This window comes from Callithrix jacchus, chromosome 12 (assembly GCF_049354715.1).
Source record: "Callithrix jacchus isolate 240 chromosome 12, calJac240_pri, whole genome shotgun sequence".
NCBI lineage: Eukaryota > Metazoa > Chordata > Mammalia > Primates > Cebidae > Callithrix > Callithrix jacchus.
Window position 1 is genome coordinate 59,240,134 of NC_133513.1, and position 23,731 is coordinate 59,263,864.

The 23,731-nt window shown below is 45.3% G+C and overlaps 2 protein-coding genes across 6 annotated transcripts in view; one reads left to right on the top strand and one right to left on the bottom strand.

Annotated features, from left to right (window-relative positions):
- Positions 1-2,660: 2,660 nt before the first annotated feature.
- PCBD1 (pterin-4 alpha-carbinolamine dehydratase 1) lies at positions 2,661-7,681 on the top strand. 2 transcript variants are annotated; one of them, XM_009009778.4, is made up of 4 exons: positions 2,661-2,698; positions 5,259-5,390; positions 5,954-6,034; positions 7,145-7,681. In XM_009009778.4, exons 1-4 carry the CDS (start codon positions 2,684-2,686, stop codon positions 7,241-7,243), a joined length of 327 nt encoding a protein of 108 aa, XP_009008026.1. In that variant the 5' UTR covers positions 2,661-2,683; the 3' UTR covers positions 7,244-7,681. The 2 variants fall into 2 exon arrangements, with proteins under 2 accessions (XP_009008026.1, XP_002756309.1); XM_002756263.5 differs by having other exon boundaries at positions 2,661-2,686.
- A 2,286-nt stretch (positions 7,682-9,967) lies between these two features.
- The window catches only part of SGPL1 (sphingosine-1-phosphate lyase 1), a 62,575-nt gene continuing 48,811 nt past the window's right edge, over positions 9,968-23,731 (bottom strand). For all 4 annotated transcript variants that reach the window (XM_009009780.5, XM_078345648.1, XM_009009779.4 and 1 more), the window contains 8 exons: positions 22,127-22,215; positions 20,678-20,783; positions 19,446-19,544; positions 18,631-18,780; positions 17,066-17,304; positions 15,468-15,614; positions 14,367-14,487; positions 9,968-13,839 (listed from right to left, as the gene is read on the bottom strand). In XM_009009780.5, coding sequence (XP_009008028.1) covers positions 13,699-13,839; positions 14,367-14,487; positions 15,468-15,614; positions 17,066-17,304; positions 18,631-18,780; positions 19,446-19,544; positions 20,678-20,783; positions 22,127-22,215 — 1,092 coding nt within the window. In that variant the 3' untranslated portion in view covers positions 9,968-13,698. The remainder of the gene's footprint in view (positions 13,840-14,366; positions 14,488-15,467; positions 15,615-17,065; positions 17,305-18,630; positions 18,781-19,445; positions 19,545-20,677; positions 20,784-22,126; positions 22,216-23,731) is intronic.

Consider the following 23,731-nt stretch of genomic DNA (forward strand, 5'->3'; position numbering starts at 1 on the left):
TCCATCAGGCTGCATATGGTGGAACTAAAAGAGCTAATTAGCACACTGTAACACCCCTCTCTGGGGCTTCAGGCACCCCCTGCCTGGGCACTACCGCATTCTCCTCAGGGTGACACACCTGGTCTGGCTTGGGCTCCGCACAGAGCATGTTCCTGTGTCATGGCTTAATGCAGCTGGCTGGACCCAGCATTCCCTCACTCACATGCTCCCTCCTGCCAGGGGCTGAGCATGCAGTCGCGGTGGCACTCCCTGCTGCAAGCCCAGCAAAGGGGTCAAGAAGAATCCCGAATCACAATGAGCTCTCATTTAATAGCTATTAGTCTGATAAAAAATTAAAAGTTGGCTAATGTGAAGTGTGAGTATGTACGTGTAAGGTGCATATGGAAATAGCACCCCCTCACACCATACAGACGGGAATGAGGACTGGTATCCCCATTCCAACATCATCTAGAACTATTTTGAGATACAAACCCATGGGGGGAGTTGATGGATTTATACGGTATGAATATACTTAAGTTGCCTAAGAAACTGCCCACAGTCCAGGAGCTATTGGAGATGTTCATTGCAGCAGCATTGTTGTTTCACTGTGTGTGTGTGTGTGTGTGTGTGTGCCCACATGCTGTGGGCTTGGGAGGTGGTGGTAGCAGCAGACAGTCGAAGGGAACCTGAGTGTCCATCACCAATAGAACAAGAAACCACGGCAGACTCTCATTACAAAATATTAGGCCACAGTTAAAAGCTACAGATTAAATATACATATAACAACATAGGTAGATCTTAATTTTCCACTAAATACTCTGTTTTGTAAGAAACAGACTGAGAAATGTAATATATTTACATAATACCATTTCCATAAATTTAAAAATACACATAGACGAAACAACACCACACATTTTGCAAGAACATGTGCAAACAAAAATACACGTTAAAACATTAGAGAGGCTGCTATGGGCGGTTCGTGGGGGAAGAATAAAAATGGAGTACAAGAATAAAAGTTAATAGAAAAAATGTGAAACGTGAGAGGACTTTTCCAACCAGATTCTAAGACTCATAAAGCTAAAATAATCAAGACAAGGTAGTATTCTGTCATGATGGACAAACAGACCAATGGAACAGAAGAAAGGGCTCAGAAATAAACCCACGCATATACAGTCAATTGATTTTTTTAAAAGGGGCAAAGACAATTCAGTGGAGAAACAAATAACTGAATATCCATATGTAAAAGTCAGTCTGGATCTGTAACTTGAAGCATACAAAAATATTTACTCAAAGTGGATCACAGACTACACGAAAAACCAAAAGCTATAAAACATAGGAGAAAACTTTTGTGATATTGGGTTAGGCCAAGATCTCTATGCGTACAACATCAAAATAGCAATCCATAAAAGAAACATTTGATAAATTGGATTTCATCACAATTAAGAAGGTTTGCTCTTCAAAAGGAACCATAAGATAATGCAAAGAAAATATCTGCAAATCGCATGCCTGATCATCCCTTATATCCAGAATAAAAACCCCTCAAAACTCGATACGAAAACAAACAACCCAATTTCTTTTTTAATGGGCCAGAAATTCAAACATGCTATTCACTAAAAAAGACTTATCCTTAGCACACGAAAAGATATTCAATATCATTAGTCATCAAGGAAACGCAGAACCACAATGAGATACTGCTACACACCATTAGAATGGCTAAAATTAAAAAGGCTGACTATACCAAGTATTGGTGAGGACACAGAACTGCAACTCTCATACGCTGCTGCTGGGAATGTAAAATGATACAACCACTTTGCAAAACAGTGTGGCCGTTTCCTAATAAGTTATAAAAGTCCACCTACCGTATGACCCAGGCAGTCCATTCCTAAGTGTTTACTCAAGGAAAATGAAAACATGTGAACTTTCAAAGACTTGTGTACCATATTCATAGCAGCTTTATTTGTAAGAGGCAAAAGGTAAACAACCCAAATGTCCAACAGTGAATTGCTAAACAAATTGTAGTCTGCCTGTACAATGCAATACTATAAAATAAATTTACTGAGCCATAAAAGGAAGAAACCGTTGATATATGCAAACCATGGCTGAACCCCAAAACAGTTAACCTGAGTATATACTGTATGGTTCCATTTACAAAAAATTCTAGAAAATGCAAACTCATTTATAGTGACCTAAAGCACATCCCTAGTTGCCTGGCCAGGGGGTTTCTGGAGGAAGAGGTTAGTTACCAAAGGGCACAAGAAAACTTGCAGGTGTGATGATATGTTCATAATCTTGATCGTGGTGATGGTTTCACGAGGGAACAGGGAAACATTAAAATTTATCAAATTGTGCACTTTGAATATGTGCAATTATAACATGTCAATTATATCCAAATAAAATATTTTTATAAAGAAAAACAGGTATTCTGGTGCCCAGGACCACCCAGCTGTAAGCGGCGGGGTGGGATTCCAACCCAGAAGCGGGCGTCTGGAGCCCTCATGCTTCACCCTAGCCCCATTAAAAGAGCACGCAGGATGGCTCTGAGCAGCGAGGAAAGTACTGGAAGGAAGCAAGCCCAGCGCGTCCCTGGCTGGGGACGTTAATCATTACCCGGGGGCGGCTCGAGCGCGGCCCCGCCCCGGGACGGCCGCCTGCGCGCTTGGCCGCCGCCTGCCCTCTCCTCCAGCCACCTGCTGCCGCCCGCGCCATGGTGAGCCCAGGGGTGCGTCGCCGCGATCCAGGCAGCGGGGCCCGGCGCAGCCGCGGGCGAGGTGGGGGCGGGGGGGCAGGGGAGGCTCCCTTCGAGCCCCCTGCGGAGCCGCCGGGGTCGGAGAGTGGGGTCTCTGCCCGGCTCCTTGTCGCCGGCGGCGCGGAGAGGAAGCTGAGGCCCTGAGAGGGGCGGTAGCGGGTCCGGGTCCCAGCCAGGCGGGAGGCCAGGCCTGCCCTGACCCAAGCTGGGCTCGGTCCGGGACCCTGCCGGGGGCGGGGGAAGACCGGGGTGGGGCAGTCCGCAGATCTCTTCCCTTTAGTGGCCCGATTCTGCTTTGTATTGGGGTGGGAGCGCGAGGGAGGCTGAGTTTGCGCGCTCCTGTGCTTGCCTGTCCGCCGCCCCTTCCGTCTAGCACCCCGGGTACAGAGTCTGCCTGGGACTCAGGCTCTGTGCCCCTGTGCTGTTCCGGGCCCCAGAGCCAGCCCCCAAGCCGGTTTGAGGCCCATGCCCGGGGGATTGGAGGCGCAGGGTCAGCCCTCCTCCCGGGTGAGCTTCTCCCCCACTCCCGGGGCGGGGGCGGGCCCTTGCTCTGCAGTAGTCTCTGTAGCCTCACCAGACCATTTCAGGTCCAGAGGCCTTCGGAGCAGTCGGGACTGGGAGGGCCTTTTGATAGGAGAGGGGCTTGCGAGAGAGAGGATAAGTGGGGCTGCTTGTGAGGGGCGCTGAGGCCCCAGAGATGCAGGCTTGGGAAACCAGTAACCATTCCGCACACCTCACCAGAGGACGCAAGGAGGATTTACTAAGCAAACAGGATCCCCTTCCCCATCTCTGTCTCCAGAGCCGGCAGCTGGAAGGTTTGTCAGTTCAGCCTCCGGCTGTGCAACTTGGGGGTTCCCGAAGACTACCAAGAAAGGGAAGCCTCCTAAGAACCCACCTGGATCCACCCACCCCTTTAAGAGCCAAGGAAGTAAACAGTGGGCTCTGATGCCTCCTAGGCTGACTTCTGGTTGCCTGGATACACGGACCAGAGGGTCGGCCACTGGGAGAGGGCTGGCTCTGGAGTAGAGACCTTCCTATTGGGTAGATGAGGCAAATTGCTGCTGCCATTCCACCCCTGTAGCCATCCAGAGCAGAGGGGAGGAGAGAGGCCAAGCCCCATCAGTCCAGAGAGAGCTCACGTTTTCAGGAGGGAAAAAAGACGGATTTGGAAAAGCACTGCAATGCTTCAACTACCCCAAATGCTACCAGGCCCATCACAAGCCTACTTGCCTTAGGAAGTATTTTTTTTAATGCAGATGACATTTGCTTAATAACAGTGGTGTTTCCTAAAGTGTCCCACTGGCACCTCATGATGGATCTGTGGAGGTGGAGGTTCTGCCAAGAGAGGGACAGACACCTGGCTGGTAAATGGTGAAACCTCCTGCAGTGTTCAGTCTGCAGGCTGCCTCATAAAAGCTGAATTAATCTCCCTCAGGTTCCCTCCCCATCCCTAAATTATTCCTTTTGAATTCAGCACTCTCTTTATTTCTGCCCTGGGTGGAGCTACTCTAGAAGCCTAGGTTCTGGGATCCTCCTAGGATGAAACTGACCCTTGCTTCCTTGCATTCTCTGAGGTTCCACTCATGGCCTGAATTGTGCCAATTTGGACTGCCTTGAGGGTACTTTACACAGCAGGTAAATAGGATGGGACACTGGGTTTGCCAGCTGCCTTTGGCCAAGTTCCTTCCACTCTGGGGACTGAGCTCTGTGGCCTGAGCTTACCAACCAGCTAGAAAAGAAGACGGACACCCTGAGAAACCGAGCCTAGGCAACTCAGGACCGGAGGCTGCATGGGAGCATGACTGAGGACCTGCTAGAGGTAGTGTCGGTGGCGGTCAGCTGCAGTGTAGCTGAGAATGGGCTGGACACTTATTTTAAATGCTGGCTCCTTTGCCCAGCCCCAGGGATGCTGACACACAGACCACACTTTGAAAATGCTGCCTTCGCTATCACTAGGTGGGGTGGACGGGAAATAACAGTAGACAAGTTATTTCCCCTCTCTAGGCCTGTTTCCTCTTCAATACACATTAAAGTTATGGTAGGGACGTGGGGCGCATATGATGAAGTACGTAATAGGAAAAAGAGCAGGCGACAGTCGTGGGTACTCTTTTCCTGAGAGGTTGTGGAGTAACATATTTGCATCTGGGATTTATTTTGCTTTTACGCCCTCATGGATGCAATAGATCTCACGGAGGGGGAGGTCTGTAAGGCTCTGAGGGCAGGGTTGGGGAAGAGTGCCTCTCTGTCCAGGTCATATGCATTACATTGCCTTTGGGATTTCCTTTCTCTATGTTGCGTGTAAAACCCAAGACCTGAGAGCCTATCAGCGGACAAGCTCGGACCTCACCTCCTGGGCAGGGTGCCACCGTTGAGGCCTCCCAGCCTATTGCTCAAAAACCTGCTGCCCTTTGGTCACCCACGTCCAAAGCAGCCAGTGGAGGCTGGCTAAGTTCCCCCAAAGGTTGGAGCCCCTCTGTTTTGACCTATAAAAAGAAATGCCCTTGGGCCTCTGGTTTTTTTCCCCCTCTTCTAGGCTGGCAAAGCACACAGGCTGAGCGCCGAGGAGAGGGACCAGCTGCTGCCAAACCTGAGGGCCGTGGGGTGGAATGAGCTGGAAGGCCGCGATGCCATCTTCAAGCAGTTTCATTTCAAAGACTTCAACAGGGTATGGCACCAGGGCGGGACAGAGTTTCTGAGGCTGGGGCTGATGGGGTCACCTTACAGAGCATGTTCTCTCCCTGCATGTCCTGTTAGCCAAGACTCTCAGACACCACACTCATCTGTTATTTGGGCACTGTGCCACTGGGGAAATTAATTTTCCTGCCTAACTCGGGAAATGTCATCTTTGGGAACTGGAGAGTAGGAGGATGTGATGTGTCTTGGGCTCTCCCTTCCTGGAACTTTTAGCCACAGTCCTCTGAGGAGATAGTTCAAGTAGGAACCATGTGCATCTGAAGACGTTTGAACAGACAGCCAAGACTGGCCAGACCAAAAGCCTGCTGTGGTGTTTCCACCTTGTTGGTGTCCTAAGACTTTCTTCTTACTGCAGGGAAAACCTTGAACTCAAGCCTGAGAACCAGTGACAGGATGTCAAGGGGGAAATGATTAAAGAGCAGGGAGTCTCCTGGGAGGAAGCTAATTCATCCTCCTGCGTCTAGGCCTTGACTTGGTGATGTCCAGAAGTCCTTTCTCTTAGAAACTAACCTAGCTCTCACTTCACTTAAATAGGCTTTTGGGTTCATGACAAGAGTGGCCCTGCAGGCTGAGAAACTGGACCACCATCCTGAATGGTTTAACGTGTACAACAAGGTGAGTGATGCTGTGTGCCTCTGTTGTGCTCTGCCCCCATACAAAGCCTGCAAACTCTGACACATTCTGAAGGCTTTTGGACTTAACAATGTGCCTTCCTGACCCACAGGTCATCCACTCATCTCGTTCCCTATCTCACTGAGATTGCACATGCCTAAAATCAACATAAATACACCTGGGGAAAAAAGCATCAGTCTTACCACAAAGAAATGCAAATTAAAAGGTGCATGAGATACTTGGGGTTAAAGTAGACATTAAGAAGGTAAAACTAGCCAGGCGCGGTTGCTCACACCTATAATCCCAGCACTTTGGGAGGCCAAGGCGGGTGGATCACCAGGTCAAGAGATCGAGACCCTCCTGGTCAACATGGTGAAACCCCGCCTCTACTAAAAATACAAAAATTAGCTGGGCATGGTGGCGCACACCTGTAGTCCCAGCTACTTGGGAGGCTGAGGCAGGAGAATTGCTTGAACCCAGGAGGTGGAGGTTGCGGTGAGCTGAGATCCCGCCATTGCACTCCAGTCTGGGTAACAAGAGCGAAACTCCACCTCAAAAAAAAAATAAAAAAAAAGAAGACAAAACCCAAGAAAGGAAAGGCTGTGGGAGCCAGGCATACTTATTCAGGGCTCATAGCTCTAAACGGCTTTAATCTTGCTGGAGGTATGGAAGAATGGAAACTTAATAAACTTGAACTACGAATGCACACACATAGCCAGTCTACCAAATTGCTTAATGAGGAAAACAGTCATGAAATGTCTACCACGTGCCAAAAGCTCTGCTGGTTTCTGTTTATAAAAGCAGTAAGGGTGAAAGAGGCCATCTGTGAATGGATAGTGTTTAGGAGTTGGCATTAGTTTTTGGTTTTGTCTTTAGCTTTTAGTTTACTCTTGACATTTGGATGTTTTTACTCGATAGCTGAAGTCACAATTATTTTTGAAAGACAGCATAAGGGGAGATGTAGAAGATGTGTGACAGGTCAGGAAGGAGTCCCCAGGAGACATCGTAGTGGCCAGCTGCTATTCTGGAACTCCTAGTGGGGTTGAGCCCAGCTGCTATTGACTCCCTCCTGTTCTTAAGTCCGTGGAAGCAGAATTTCTGGTTTCGTTTCAGGTCCACATCACACTGAGCACCCACGAGTGTGCCGGCCTTTCAGAACGGGACATAAACCTGGCCAGCTTCATTGAACAAGTAGCTGTGTCCATGACATAGACCCTGCCCTTCCTCTTTGAATTCCTCAGGGGGAAGGGGTGATTGAACTGGGAATCCAGGAAGGGAGCTGAGGAGCCCTTGGTGTCCCCCAGCTTCCCTCCCAAGACCCAGTTGCCTCCACTGGGGGGTGAGTCCTTGCTGTGGAATGTGCTAACATCCCTACCAACATCAGGAATTTAGACCTTTTCCCTGTACCACTCTCTTTATCCTGGGGGCTCTGTTACACTAATTTGAATAAGCTCTCCCCTTTCTTTGCAACTTCTGAGCAACAATAATAATTTTCTTGCCAGGCTGTATCTTGCTCCCTAATTCATTTCCCAGGAAGTGTGACAGAGGGTGAAATAAAGTCTTGTCTTAGAAACCAGTACCCTAAGCCTACACTATGTAACAGAAACACACGTGCTTTTATGTCTCAAATAAAACTATGATATCACTTGGTCTTGGGCTCTAGAAACTTCTTTTCCACGGGTCAATCGAAATTGGAGTCAATAGGCATTTAAAGGAAAGCACTTCCTCTGTGCTAGGCACTGTTCAAGGTACCGGGAAAAGAGAGGGACCAGACCACCTTGCCTTCAGATTCATTATCATCTAGGGGATATCATGTGATTATCATCAAACAGGAACACAATTAACTATTAACAATTAACTAGTACTAATTAACTGTTACTAGGGTGAATTAATGCTAGACAGCAGGATAAGAAATGAGCTAAGGGAAACACAAGTGATTAATGGTGACAAGGGCAAATCTGGAGGCTTTGAGCTATGCCCTGAAGACCTGGGTAGGATTCTTGAGAGGCAGAGCTAGCCAAAGAACACCATGAACACAGATAAGGGTGTGAAGGTCACAGGTATTATATTCATTGTGGAACCTATGTCTAGAAAGGCAGTCTAGGGCTGTATTACGGGTTGACCATTCCTATTTTGAAAATTGGAAATCCAAAATCTGAAACTTTTTGAGTGCCAACATGATGCTCAAAGGAAATGCTCATTGGATCCTTTTACATTTCCGATTTACAGATGCTTAGCTCGTCAGGACAATGCAAATATTCCAAAATCCTGCATTTGAAACACATCTGGTGATCCCATACCTTTCAGATAAGGAATACTCAACCTGTATCTTCTTCCTGGCTGTGATGGCTAATTTTATGTGTCAACTTGATTGGGCCATGGGGTTCCCAAGCATTTGGTTATTCTGGGTGTGTCTGCGAGGGAGTTTCTGAATGAGGTTAATATTTGAATCAGTAGACTGAGAAAAGCCAACTGCCTTCCCTAACGTGGGTGGCCTCATTCAACAAGCTGAAGGCCTGTATAGGACAAAAGGGCTAAAAAGGGCAGACGCTCCCCCAAATAAGAGGGAAGTCCTCCTGCCTGACTGCCCTGAGGTGGCACATTGGTCTTTTCCTGCTTTGGGACTTAAACTGAAACATCCACTCCCCTTGGGTCTCAAGGCTGTAAGCCTCCAGACTGGAACAATACCATCTCGCCTTCTTGGGTCTCTAGCTTGCCAACCGCAGATCTTGGGACTTGTCAGCCTCCAGAATCACAGGAGCCAATTCCTTCTAAGAAATCTCTCTGTGTATATTCATTCTGTTTCTCTGGAGAATCCTAATACACATGCCTATCATATCAGATACGGAAGATTTCAAATCCTGATGGCCTCCTCAGTTTCTTAAAATCTTAGCAAAGTTCTTAGGGTTTGCCTGGTTTTACTCCACAGGACAGAAGACACAGGCAGCTTAGGAGCTGGCAGGCTATTTACCACTGGAGCAGTTAAGAGAGGTGGTTCGCACAGTTTCCCCAGCCTGGAACTCTCTAGGACAGAATGTCCCACACTATCATGAAGGGGGCACTGAGAGCAACCTCATCTCTATCCCCATGTGCATGCCACACAGATTTCACCTCACATATGCCATGATGCAGACTGGGAAGCCTTCTTCCTAATAGTTCTCACCCACGTCTCCTAACCCAAGTCCGCTAACTAAGCAGACTTGCAAATGCAAGGGTCACTTGGAGCAGGAATCTAGCAATGTCACCACTCAGTCAGCCTAGATGAGTTGGTCCCCTAGCAAAGGCCAGAGGATGGAGGTTGGGAAATAAGCACATTGTTCATAAGAGGAATTAGCAGGACCCCCTTCCTATAATATATGCTAGTAAGAAATTATCGACACCTATGTTGATGGCAAACAAGATTCAGACAGTGGTCTCCCATCTGCTCCACTTCTGACTTAAGTTTTTCCAAGTGTGCTTTGATCTGATGACTTGAGGACTGGAGGACAGAAAACACCAGACACGGCGGTATGGATGATGCTGTTGTTGCATTCCTGCCTCTGCTTATTATCATGGGTCAAGGGTTGAAAAATGTTCGCCTGGTATGGGGTCAGTTCGTACCTGTATTTCCAACACTTTGGGAGGCCAAGGTGGGAGGATCATTTGAGCCTAGGAGTTAAGAGACTAGGCTGGGCAACATAGAGAAACTCTCTACAAAATATACAGAAAAATTAGCCTGGCACAGTGGCACACACCTGTGGTCCCAGCTACTCAGGAGGCTGAAGTGGGAGGATCACTTGAGCCTAGGAGGTCAAGGCTGCAGTGAGCCATGATCATGCCATTGCCCTCTAGCCTGGGTAACAGTGAAACCTTGTCTCCAACAGATAAAGCCAACCTTGGCAGTACCACAGCTGTATGAAGAACATTTACGTGACACAAAGACATAGACAATACTTCTTTTTTTTTTAGAAATAAATAAATTTATTCTAAAATTAATCCAAATAATTGAAATTATAGGGAAGGATATTGAGAGAAGAAATTACGAGACAGAGGAAAGCATAAAAGAAGGTAATTAAAACTTCAAGTCAAGAAAAGGTTCTCAAAAATCTGACTTTGCCTACCCAGGGTATAGTTTGTGGCTATCAAATTAGGACTCAGTAACTACTTGTCACTGGCTGAAAGCTACTCATGGCAGCCAAGAACCTACAGAGTAGGCCAAGGGGCGGGCCTGCAGCTGTATGGAGCAGCAATAAGCACCCCAGACGTGACTTCCTAGATGAGCCAGGCCTTCTAATCCACGCATATACTGGATCCTCTTTCTCTCTGGTTTCCAGGTACTCAGGAACTAGGCTATCTGGCAGAAAACTGTAGCAACAAAAAGCAGTCCTTGGCTTGATTCTGGCAAAGTCTGAATGGGCCAAAAGCCAAAAGGAAAAGGTGAATTATCTGAATGACAGTCTTCAGATCCTAACTAACCCTTTGGGAAAACTTCTCATTTCTTATTCATAATAGAATAAGATGTCCAGCAGTTACATGTGTGAGAAGATTATCTGAGGAGCTCTGTCAGCCCCTATACCAAATGTAGGGCTTGAGGCCAATGCCCTTTGGTTAGAAAGAACCACACTGCCCAGCTGGCTAGAGATCACCAAGATGGCTCAATCCCTTGTTGTTGTAAGCAGCAAAGTGTAGGCAGACGTGGATGATGAAGATGGAAGAAAACATAAGACAGGGTCTGTCCCTGGCAAACTAAGAACCTGAATTTCAGACCTCTCTGAAATAGATATGACCACTACTACTAGGGACCAATCAGCGACCTATGAACATGCCTGGAAATGAGACAGATTGCTGCTTAACTGTGTCGGGAAATCAGATGAATTGCTTCACCACCAGGAGGCACTCTCTCACCAGGAGCCCCTTCAAGCATGGCTACCGCCCCATTTGTGATCTTGTCTGTGCCTGAGTAATCAAGTGAATGCAACCATTCACAGTAATTACAGTTAGGGTCATTTAGCTATTTAATTGCTTTTTGAGATTATTGCTGCAATTAGGAAGGGAGGATTAAGATGAGAAGGGGGAGGTTAGAGAAGACAGAGATTTAAAAGAAGCAAGTACCATTTTCCAAGTATAAAACTCGTAATATTAAAAGTGACACAGCAGTATTCACATGACTACTTAAGTCTAATGCAGAAACAAGACAGTACAGTTTTTGCAGAGGCCAATGTGACATCTGCATTCGACATGATACTATTAAGACTCTCTCCCACCTCTGCCACAAACTAGTTGCTATATGCACACATACACAGAAATACAAAATGAAAAGCCTACACAAGTGTTAAAGTCAAACTAAGGCTCTTAATTGTAAATTAAAGTGGCTACAGTAGGTCCCTTTGAAAAACACCAACTCCCCTGGCACCAAAGTTGTCACAGCACAGAGGAAGCGAGTGGCTCAGGGGTCTGGTTCTGGGGAGACACTCCATAGGGGACATGCTTCTCCATCTTGGTAGCTAGCAAGCCACAGTGGTGTCTGTCTGCTGGGTGGTTGTGGCTTCCTGGACCTCCTCCAACATAATGCACTGACCACACAGCTTTGACTACAACTACTCTCAAAGAGGTACCTGCCAGGTCTCCCTCTGACACACACACACACGCACGCACAGACATTACCCACTCTGGGAACCCCCAATGCACTGTGGAGCAAACAGGAAAAACACACACACATAAATGCCACACCAGCCCTAAATGGCGTGGCCACCTAGTCACAGTTGTTAGGTAAGTAGTACAGTGCTGAAGAACACTTTAGACTAATGTGCTAGGAGCTTGAGGAAAAGTCTGCTAGTCCTGGCTCTCCCAGCCAGCATTCCCAGCCGGGGAAACTAGAAGATACCAGCCTGGAGAGGCTGAATATTCAGGAGTCCCTGAGATGGGGAATGGAACAGAGGAAAGTGTCTCCTGACCTGTCCTAAGTACTCCCCTACCCAAATAGAAACCTCAAAGACTGATCCAAATTTCCCCTAAGGCCTGGGCCAGGAGTAGCTCACTGCTCACTGTTGAGAAGAAAGGCACATGGTATGATGTCATTAGAGCAGGACAGTGGCTCAGCCTAGGGGAGAGTTCTCTACAGGGGAAAGAGGGCAGGAAGTGGGCACAGGGTCTGGTCCTGTCTCTGCACCACCCTGAGCAGCTAGTCTTGGGATTATAGGCCCTGGGCCATAAGGCTGCTCGCCATTCTGCTTTCCTGTTTCTCTCCCTGTGCTGCCACAGCTGAAAAATGTCCAGCACCTGAGGCGAAACTGCCATAGTACCTTAGAAAGCTGAATCAAGGGGGAAGAGGCAGAAGAACACACTAATAGAGAAAATTTTCCTTGCAATAGGTGCTCTTTCACACCCACCTAGGGTAAGTCAAGGCAACTTGTGAAGGTGCTTTGAGCTGTTCCTTCAAGCAAACATATTTTCATTACATGATGGCTTCACGCAAGGGTGCAGGGAAGGACTAATACCAACTCTGGTGACAAATTTGAATCTGGGTGCTCATCCTAGTCAGTCAGTCAGGAAATCTGACTATCTGCTCACCATCAGCTCAGGATAGAGCTCAGCTGTGCTTTGACTACTAGCAATTCCAGGAGGCAGCACCATGGCCAAAAGCTCCTAGAATATTTGGAAACCACGTTCTCTTCCTAGTCCATGGGAACAAGAACAAGCCAATGGGAGCATCATTTTAAACAATTATCTCCAAAAATGGTGGCAACCAAGTGTCAAATGGGGACTGCAGACACAGAAGAGACCACCTTAAACTCTGCCTGGGTGGACTGAGCAGGTAAGCTAGAATAGTCCTGTCCTGCATATTAGGGAACAGCAGCCTGGTCGATCTGTGTCCCTGAAAAACAAAATGAGTTGCAATAGAAGTGATTCTAAGATAGACAACAAACCTACTCTTAAGAGAGAGAGGGTGGGGCATGATGGCTCACACCTGTAATCCCAGCACTTTGGGAGACCGAGGCAGGTGGATCACCTGAGATCAGGAGTTTGAGACCAGCTGGCAAAATCCCCGTCTCTACTAATAATACAAAAAATTAGCTGGGTGTGGTGGCAGATGCTTGTAATCCCAGCTACTCCAGAGGCTGAGGCAGAAGAATTGCTTGAACCTGGGGGGTGGAGATTGCAGTGAACCGCGATCATGCCACTGCACTCCAGCCTGGGCAAAAGAACAAAACGTCTCAAAAGTGGGTGGAGGCTGGAAAAGCCGCCTGCTTAGAGTATACCTCACACCCAGCTGGGGAAACATCTGTTACGTAAACGCCTCCAGTCTAAGAAAGAAACTCTAGCTATCTCATAAACCGCACCCCAGCTTCTCTCTACAGAATCAGGACAGGTCAGAGCTGCCCCACAATGCTTAAGTGAAGTTGAAAGCTAGAGAGTTTAGAACAGGAAATGGTTACAATAATTCCTAGGGTAACATTTATAACAAGGGCAAAATCATTATATAATGGAATCCTCTGGGGTCTTCAAATTAAAAACCACACAAGGATGACAAGAGGAGGAACAAGAATCCTGAGGCTCAAGCTTCTCATAGTCTGTCTTGAGTTGTGCTCTATGGAGCCAGACCAGATGTTGAAGTTGCACATGGCCTGTTCCACACCCCAAGAACCTTCTGACGGCTGAAGCCCCTTGGGACTAGAAAGGGTCCAAGCTCAGTGGGGTTTTGGAGAACCATTCATCTGGCTGCCCTGGGTGACAGTGTCTGTGCTGTACAGGCTGTCCAAGAAGACCGAGGACAATTCTGCAACCATATTCCTGTCCACAGTTGTCTGAGCCATGCCGTAGATGGCACCCTACAAATTCAAACAAAGAGACATTATAAGCGAGGCTGGGTCCAGGAGCAAGAATAAAACTGCAGCAATGAGCCCCTTCGCCCCGAGTCCCACTTCGTATGTACACTACCCCACCCTCTCCACCTCAGGCATCCCATCATTCTATCAGAAAAATAGTTGGCACAGTAAACTTCCACAGGGACTTTCCAGTCGGCCTTTCTGCATAAAGGAACTAGCCTAAGGGATTTACTGTAGAAATTCCCAGAGAAAACATTTTTACTACCTTTCCTGTGTCAAAATTTTCTTTGCAAATGGATGCTACCACCAGGTGCTTTTGTACAGCAAAAATGAGATACGCTTTATAGTGTATCTCATTTGAAACTTCAGCAACCCTAAGGGTGGGTGACACAGAGATCAGCTCCAGAAACAAATGAAAAACGTCTGTGGCAAAGGGGCAGGGGCAGGAACAGACTCCAGGTCATTTGATTCTAACTCTCCACCAACACCTAAATTTCCAAGGGAAGAAAAAAACCACCAAGTGTCCCTACCATTCCTGTGGTCTTCGCTTTAGGATTCTTCATGATTTGAGTGACAGATTCTCGGATGTCCTTCAGGAATTGTATAGCTACTCGTTTCCGGGCGTGTACTAATGTGATGCAGAAATGAATACTAGGAAAGAAGAGACAGAGATGAACCTTGAAGAAAGAAAAAAATGTCCTAAAATAATGCAGCCCCAAATACGGGAATCTCCTGGTGGCCCTTTCACATTATTTCTGGCAAGTGTAGTCATCCAAGTTGATCTCCGTCCTGGGAATCCTAGCTCTCCCATGCTTGGGCTGTCAGAAGTGGGCTGGCCTCAGAGCTTCTCAGCATGACCGACAACCATGCTAAGAGGAAGAACAGGGTTGGCTGCTTTGTCCCATCCATCCCCTCACAAATACCACCACCATTCCTTCAACCACGTCACCATCGATGGGACAATTTTATCTTAGATAATCAGCCCCCATGTGCTCTTATGAGAACAGGGCCACATGGCGGGGGTCTTAAAGGACTTCAGGGCACAGAAGAAATTCTACCTCGCCCTGAAGGAATTTAATGGGGTCAGTGGAATTGTGGAAAGGGAAAAAGATAGTCCAGATGGGACTGGCAATGCACCAATGTGTAGAAGGCTAAGCTATACCCAGAGGATATAAACAGACCTACTCAGCTGGAGTGGTGTATTTACTCAAAGGAATCATGGAAGATTAGGTTTTAGAAAAGTCAACCAAAGGTGGCAGTAGCAGGCCTGAATGATTACAAACCTCCCGGAAGGTTCTGAACTAAGTATTGGCCAGACAATGAGTATTTTATACGAGCAATTTGATGCTGTGTACAAGATGGATTGGAGAGTATAGAGGCTAGAGAGTGGGAGAAAAACCTCATGACCAAACACTGGTCTAGGAAGGCTGTCACCTAATTCTGCCAGAGTTTAAAGCAAATGGTCTTGTTCTTTATAATTCCAGGTGGCAAGACAGACATTCTTTGGATACTACAGTTGCTACTGAAGTGCTGGCCTCTAACAGTCAAACTCTATACTCAGGTTACCTTACCACCCAAGTTCTTCCAAAGTCATGGAGCAAAATAAGGGCAAGAGGCTTCTTCAAGCTTACCTGGGTGGGAACTGCAGCTGGTTCAGGTTCCACCCCTTAGCAGTCATCAGGTTTGATAATCGGTAGATGTCAAAATCACGGGATCCCAGAGCAATGATTGACAACTGGGGATTCCCAAAAACAAAGATGCCTTTGATATTTTCCAGTCTTAAAACAAAACAAAAAAATGAATAAAAAAAGGAAGAAAAAGGAAACTCAGTCAGGTCACTATCTGTTTAATCATTCGAAGTCTTCCTTATAATGAATGCAATCTAACTCTCTGGGCTTCAGTCTTCTCATCTTCAAAAAGAAGAAGGCTAGACTGGGATTCTTACTGAGATCAGAATCATAGCTGGAACAATAAAAATACTACAAGGCCCAAACCCCATCTAGATCTAATGACTCTGAATCACTGACTTCAAACCTTATACCCAACTCCCGATTATATTCCCCTACATGCCTCTGAGGCATAAAAGATGTACTAAAAAAATTATCTGGAAAAATAATCTGTCTGTCTCCATAGTTCTAAAAAGTGGTATGTAATCCCTAGAGCAACAAATGGCATAGCAAGTCTTAACAAAAGCAGAGCTATATGAGGACTTATATACATATACATATATAATTTTTATGTATTTGTCTGCTTATTTATTTGAGACAGGGTCTTGCTCTGTCACCCAGGCTGGAGTGCAGTGGTGTGAACATAGCTCACTGTAACCTCAAATTCCTGGGCTTCAAGCAGTCCTCTTGCCTTAAGCCTCCTGAGTAGCTGGGACCAAAGGTACACACCACCACATGTGGCTAATTTTTAAATTTGCTGTAGGGACAGTGTCTCACTATGTTGCCTGGGTTGGTCTTTAACTCCTGGGCTTAAGTGATCCTCCTGCCTTGGCCTCCTGAAGCACTAGGATTACAGGCGTAAGCCACCATGCCTGGTCGAGGATCTTTTTCAAATGAGAAATGCCTGCTGGCAGCTTTCCTTACCCCCAAGATACTAAAAGAGCCTCCCGATCCAAGTGACACACAGAGAGACAGGCAGGTAAGATGTTAACAGATACATTAGACAAAGCATGTAGCCTGTTCTGGCCTTGGCTTAACCCAAGATTTCATTGCCCTCCTTTCCTCATTCTTTCTGGCCCATTTCCAGATATTTATTATTCCAATGATTCTTCAAGTATGATTCCTGGAGCAGTAGCATCAGTATCTCCAGAAATGGAAATCCTTAGATCTTATCCCAGTTCTACTGAGTCAGAAACTCTAGGGATAGACCCAGCAATCTGTGTTTTAACAATTTCTTCAGGTGATTAGGATGCATGCTCAAGTTTGGGAATCACTGTCCTAACCATTAAATTGTACATTAGCCTTAGGGTAAGAGCTGCCAGTTGTTAAGACATCCACAGAGATGAGACAACCTACAAATGAGGCCCCTGTCTCTAAAGACCCTCCAAAGGGAGCTTCTCCTCCCAGGCTAGCACCACACTCATAAGCTGCTTTCCTAAACCCTTTGTCCTGCAAGACACAACAGGTGGGCTAGGGTTGTAGATACTTAGCCAGACAGGTGCCTCGAGCCTAGTAGGAAAAAAAGCAACAGACAAGGCAGAATCCCAGTCTTCCACACATACTCTGACTTGAGGAAGCGAGCAGTTTTGATGATCTGTTTGGTAGCTTCAACATAGCCGTTCTCACCGAAGTGCATCAAGGCAGCCCAACAGGCTGCGCTAATGCCACCGGGCCGAGAGCCTGCGATGGTTGGGGAAGCATAGATGCCACCCTGCCAATCTGTATCAACGAAGAACTGATAGTTCCTGTACTTCTTGTCACGATACAACACCACTGATGAGCCTTTCGGGGCGTAGCCATACTGTGGAAGAAGCAGCAGACGAGACAAGTAAGAGTATAGTTCTGTCTGGCAGACCTTGTCCCAGAGCTCTCAGCATGCAAAGGAAATCCTATTTACTTGTCAGTTTCTCTGTAATGTTTCCCATTCACATTAAGGATTCAAACTTAAAATGTTAAAGGGTAGAAGGAATTTAAGGGATGGAGTTTAAATTCTCTATGTTAGGAATGAGGAATCTGAGACCCAGGGAAGAACAGTGCCCAGTTAATGTATTTCTCTTGCCCAGCATGTAGTTTTTCTTTAAAATATTTCTCTGGGGAAGCCATATGTCAGGATGGAAACAAGGATAAGTTTCCAATGGAAGCCAGGAAAGGATGGAATTTGTCACTTTGAGTTAAAATCACCAACTGACCCCCTTCCCATCTTTTTTGCTTAGTATTACTAAGACTACTATGCTTATAAGAATATAATAGTGCTCAGAATCTAAAAGCTACTTAATACAGCTTTAAAATGAACCATGTAACTGGTTTCTTTATAGAACATCTGCCCCTCTTACTAAAACTAACATGGAACTAATTTCATTACCTGAACCATCCAGAAATGGATGGTTATGGGAAAAGGACACAGGAGCCATCTGGGTGGTAAGGAAGAAACAGATGCTGACTGAAAATCTGCTGCAGATCACATGGATTTTAAAAAACAAGTCTTTAATACGCTTGAGTTTAAAACAAGCTTTGAAAATGCAATCAAAGCAAGGTACACATTCCCGAGACTACTAATACTTCTTCCACATCTGGATTTATACTCAGAAGTGTTACCAACTGATCTAGACTGTGTCTCTGTCCACCAAGGGTGGCAGGCATGGCCATCTCAAATGCTGAATGTTCCTGAGCACACAGGTTCTTCCCCATTTCCCAAAGGACTCTTCCATCAACATTCTTCTGTCACTTAGGCTCAGGAGCCCAGCTGCACAGGCACTGTAATGTCATCTACCAGCATGTAAAGTCCACTATCAACCCTCACACCACTCTAACTTCCACCTCAAATCACCTCAAGGCTTCAGGGAAGGGCCACTATACTAGCATGCTCTAGTTACACAGTCAATGGATACAGAAATTCTCTTAGCCAGTTTGAGATAAGGGTAATAGGTTCCTTTTCACTGCTTGTCAATTCTACCACTATACCCCATCACCTGAACCAGCTAATCTGGTGATGGCAAGGAGAGAGTGTATAACAAGCGTCTGATGAGAATTCTACAGATAGTTTTATACTTCAGGGAAGCTACCAATTTATTTTATCAATAATAGTCAAAATAATCAACTGGTAACACTTAATCTCCTCCTAGCTCACCTTATGGGTATCAGCTGAAATGCTGGTCACACCTTTCACCCGGAAATCAAATGGGTACTCCAGTGGGTATCCTGCTTTCTCCATAAAGACGATAAGGAAGCCTCCCAGACAAGCGTCGACGTGGAGGGGTATTTTGTATTTGACAGCCAGCTTGTTCCAAAAAACAAAGAACATAAGAGAATTTCCTTTATAACCTTATAATAAAAACTGCAAGACAGGGGTGGAAAGATGGGCTATAAAAACAAGGCTATTTTGTATTATGCCTTGTATGCTTTTTTAAAAAATTGCTATTTTTAACATTCCTGACAAAATTTATCTTTCAAATGTATTTTCCCTTCAAAATAATCCAACTGAAATATGGTATCTATTTTATATTTAAATAAGCATGACCTCAAACTCCCTGCAAAATCAGAAAGGAAATGAGTAGAGCTCTGATCTAGGCTGCCTCTTGCGCACAGGAAAGGTCCTGCTTCAGTCACTACAGGATGAGGAGAGAGGGAGAGGGAGGTGCTGAGGAGCAGCATGTGGAATGCCACCCTCTGGTGGGCACATACCTACATGCAGATTATTTCCAGAACTCAAGACAATTTCAGAATATCCAGATTAAAGAACTATCCTACCCCACGGCAGAGACTAGCAACTTTCAGAGGCTTCAAACAGAGCTTCAGGGCTTCCCCTAGGGCTGACGAGAGCTACTCATCACAACTGTGGTCAAAACTAAAATAAAAATTGCTTCTATTTGCCAAGTACTGCTCCATTAGGCTTTGTTTTAAAATATCCATTGCCAGCCAGAGCAGCCCATTTCTCCCATATACCTTGGCCACTTCAGGGACAGGATCCATTATACCATGAGGAAACTGTGGGGTAGAACAGACGAGCATGGCAGTGTTCCTGGAGATGGCTCTTCTCATTGCCTAGGGATTTAAAGTTTAACAGAAAATGGGAATCTATGTCACCATTACTCTTCTCTTCTGCTGCCAAGAGCAATCTGGGCTGCTAGCTGAGAGTTCCAGTTCCACTATTAACCCCTCTACCACTCCAACTGGAAGAAGACTACATCCCACTACAGTGACAGGACACAGGCGAGTCCAGTTAGGCCCATTCAGGGAATAGTCTGAGAGCACAAAATAAGAATACAATTACTGTGGGGGCAAAAACAATATTGAGCTAAGAGGCAAGAGCCAAATGTGAGTCCAAGCCCCACAGCCTACCACCAGTAGTGAAACCCTAAGTATACCACTTCAGTCTGTTCCTTATCTGTGAACTGCAATAACAGCTTGATCAACCTCTCTGGAATGTCATAAAGCTCAAATGGGATTCTGACGGAACTCTCAAACTAGAACATTCCTCTACACAAAATAATCACTTTTATAATGACAATGGTATTAATTCAAGCCAACCAAAACCACAGTGAGACTTTTTGTTTTGCTTTGAGACAGGGTCTCGCTCTGTCACCCTAGCTGGAGTGCAGTGGTTGTAAATAGAGCTCACTGCAGCCTCAATCTCCTGGGGGTCAAGTGATCCTCCCACCCTAGCCTGCCGAGTAGCTAGGACTACAGGTGCATGCCACCACAACCAGCTAATTTTTTTAATTTTTTGTAGAGATGGGGTCTCATTATATTACTCAGACTAGTCTCAAACTCTTGGGCTCAAGGGTTTCACTAATCCTCCCTCCTCAGTTTCCCAAAGTGCTGGGATTACAGATGTGAGCCACTGTGCCTGGGCCACAGTAAGAGTCTTAGGGGAAGGGAGCCCATGCTCATTTTAAAAATAAAGAAAAGAAAGGAAAAGTGGTGGTGCTGTCAAAACCTGTGGTGTCTTTAAAGTCTCAAGTTAGTGACTAGATCACCCCTCTTTCAGAATTCATGAACCTATGAAAAGACTGAAGCTGCAGTCAGTCACCACTATCAGTGCAGTTTGATATTCTGGCTGCTACAATCAAAGGCAGTCAGAGCCCGTCTGAGTGTGACTAGAAATGCTTAGTCAGCAAGAGCCCTTTCTGCTGTCAGAGTCCAGCATAGACCGTGGGCCCTCCAAAGGGACTCACCCGAACATCCACCTCCATCATCTTCGTCAGTGGGACCCGCACAAGCTTCATCCCAAAATAGCTGGCTGCCTTGTTAAATGCAGCATGGGCACTTTGGGGAGCCACACTAGATGACAGGGAAGAGGAGGATAATGAAATTCAGACCAAAATAATTAAAAAAGCATTAGCAGCTAATTAAATTACTGGGAGTAAATTCTGATTTGTTTCCCCATATTATTTTTGGTATTTATATTGTTTTACTTTTCAAGTACACACAAAAAGAGGCCAATTGATTTTCTTTAGAAACTTCCCTCCTATTCAGGAAATTATGCTGACAATAGGAAGAGGACTCAGGAGTGATCCCACAGTGAGGGATCCAAAAAGCAGGGCTGGCAGGCGGATGCTGGGAGACAGAGACTTTGGATCAGAGCAACATAAGGTAGAGCTGGCTAACGGCTGCCTACCAAAGACAGACACTCCGTGAGAATGAGAAGCAGGATTCCCAGCACAACCCATGTTCAAGCAGAAATATCCACAGAGCCTTCAAGCATCAGCTCAATGGCCCCTTCCAACTCTGAAAAACCACAAACCTGAAGACACTAAAATCCCCATTTCTCCTACACATTTGGAAATAGTATTTCAAATACTGCTGAAAGAGGAAATGAGGTCACAGATAAGTATTGGCTTTAGACTTCCCTCAACTAGTCCATTCATACAACAAATCTGTGCCTTTTAAGGAGAAAAATCTCTACTGCTGAAGAACTACCAAGCACCAAAGAGTGACGTATGAAGAAAGAATGGCAGCCTGGTTTATTCTCTGATGCTAAGTATGAATCACAGCATGAGACCATATGCAATAAATCCCCTCTGTCACTGACACTTGTGGTAAAAATATTAAGATGTAGGATAAACATACTGTACAAAGGGATAGTCTAGGGAAAATAATGTAACCAAACATGAAATTTATGTCCAAGGAAGGTAACGTGGGGAAATCTCGATAAGATGTTTTTATTCTTCCTTTCAGAAAACAGCCTAAAATTTTCTCTCACACTAAAATTTTCCCAGAGAGTATCCTGGAGGCAGCCTATAATATTAAGTGATTTTCTAAAATAAGTAGAACTAAGGTACCTAGAGAGCTTTCTTCTGGCTCCAAATAATTTACAAACATCACAGGATTCAAAGACATAGTCTTCAAACTCACTTTTTGGAAAAAGTATCTCATTTTTGCTTGTAGTATATACTATGTGTGATGAGGGGATGGGAATGATCTTTAAAAATAACTGGTTGATCCATTTAGAATTTTACTGAATGTAAAAGGATAAGGGCAGAAGAGCTAGGATAGGGGAAAAGGGGACAAGAATTACCAGAGGAAGAGAAGCAGCAGGAAAACAGACCATCTGGCTCTGTTTCATATAGCAGTACTCCAAACAGACAAATCCAAAAGGAGACAAAACAGCCACACATACATACATTTCTGGAGTTTTGATCCCCTTCTCAACGGCCAGGTCCCGATATGCTTTGCAGGCCATCAATATGCTTTCTGTCCCCCCAGAAGTCACCTATAATAAAGAAGAGATGCCATCTGCTGGGGGAGAGTCAGGGATGCCCTGATTCTTCATGCCCGGATCTTGACAGTGTTTGATATAGAAATAGGTAAGGTCTTGGATGCATGCTGCAAGGCAGACACTGCAAGGCAGTCTTCCAGAAGGAAAATTTGGCTTTGCTGGCTAAACCTAATTTTGGTTCAGAAGAATGGAAGCTACTAAATAATGGGCAGAAGCTCAGCACTGTCTAGACAAATGCACATCTGCCCAGATCCCACGTATTCACAATCCATTTACATTTCTGTGTTAATTTTTCCATTTTCAGATAAGATAGGGCATTTTATGCCATTCAAAAATACCAGAATTATTTTATTTAAGTCTTCAATGCCTGTTAAAGAATGTGAAATTGTGATGTTACAATTTTAGTAAATTGTGCAATATGCTAAAAAGAGACATTCAGATTTTCCAAAGTAAACTGGCGGTTTTGACAAGTTTGAAAGAGAGAGAATAGCAGAAGTTTCTATTTGATAGAAGTTTGTTGCCTTATTTGGAATAAAACAAAAATCCTATTTTTTTTAAAATGAAGTAAAACGTTTTCCTAAAGCTTGGCCTAGCCCCTCTGATAAACAAATTTCTTTACCAGAGTTCAAACAGAAAGACATAGGGATCTTTTTATTCATCTTATTTTCCTCACTGGACTACAGATTCACGACAGTAGGAACCAATCTGTTTATCATAATATTCCTAGCACCTAGCATGGATGCTGACACCAAACAGACCCTCAATCTATATTTTTTCTTTTTGAGACAGAGTCTCACTCTGTTGCCTAGGCTGGAATGCCATGGCGTGATCTCAGCTCACTGCAGCCTTTGCCTCCTGGGTTCAAGTGATTCTCCTGCCGCAGTTACCCGAGTAACTGGGATTACAGGCACCCACCACCACTGGCTAATTTTTGTATTTTTAGTAGAGACAGAATTTCACCATGTTGGCCAGGCTGGTCCTGAGCTCCTGGCCTCAAGTGATCTGCCCACCTCAGCCTCCCAAAGAGCTGGGATTACATGTGTAAGTCACTGCACCTGGCCTCCACACTTCTTAATGCCTGACCTGACTCTCAGTAAACCCTGACCCACACAGGCATGTCAGAGCCACCTGGCTATTTTTTTTTTTAAATAATATATGAGAATGAATCACTACAAAACAAAGAGCCACAGCACTAAACTAGTTGGACAACTTCTTAGACTTAATATCTCTGAATATTCATATAATCTTTGAAAGGTTTTTTCAATTTACAGGTGAGAAAACTGAGCCCTTGAGAAATTAAAGTCTTCACTCAATGTCATACATTAGCATCTGCTGATCAGAAGTAAAACTTTCTACATTTTGATATTCAGTGTAGCTTAATACAAGATGGAATCAGAGAAAGTGACCACTGAACTTTCCTAAAATAATATCCACATATAGGATAAAAATACCATTGGATACAGAATCCCTGTGGCCAGGAGTTACATAGAAGATTAGCTGAGAGAAGTTA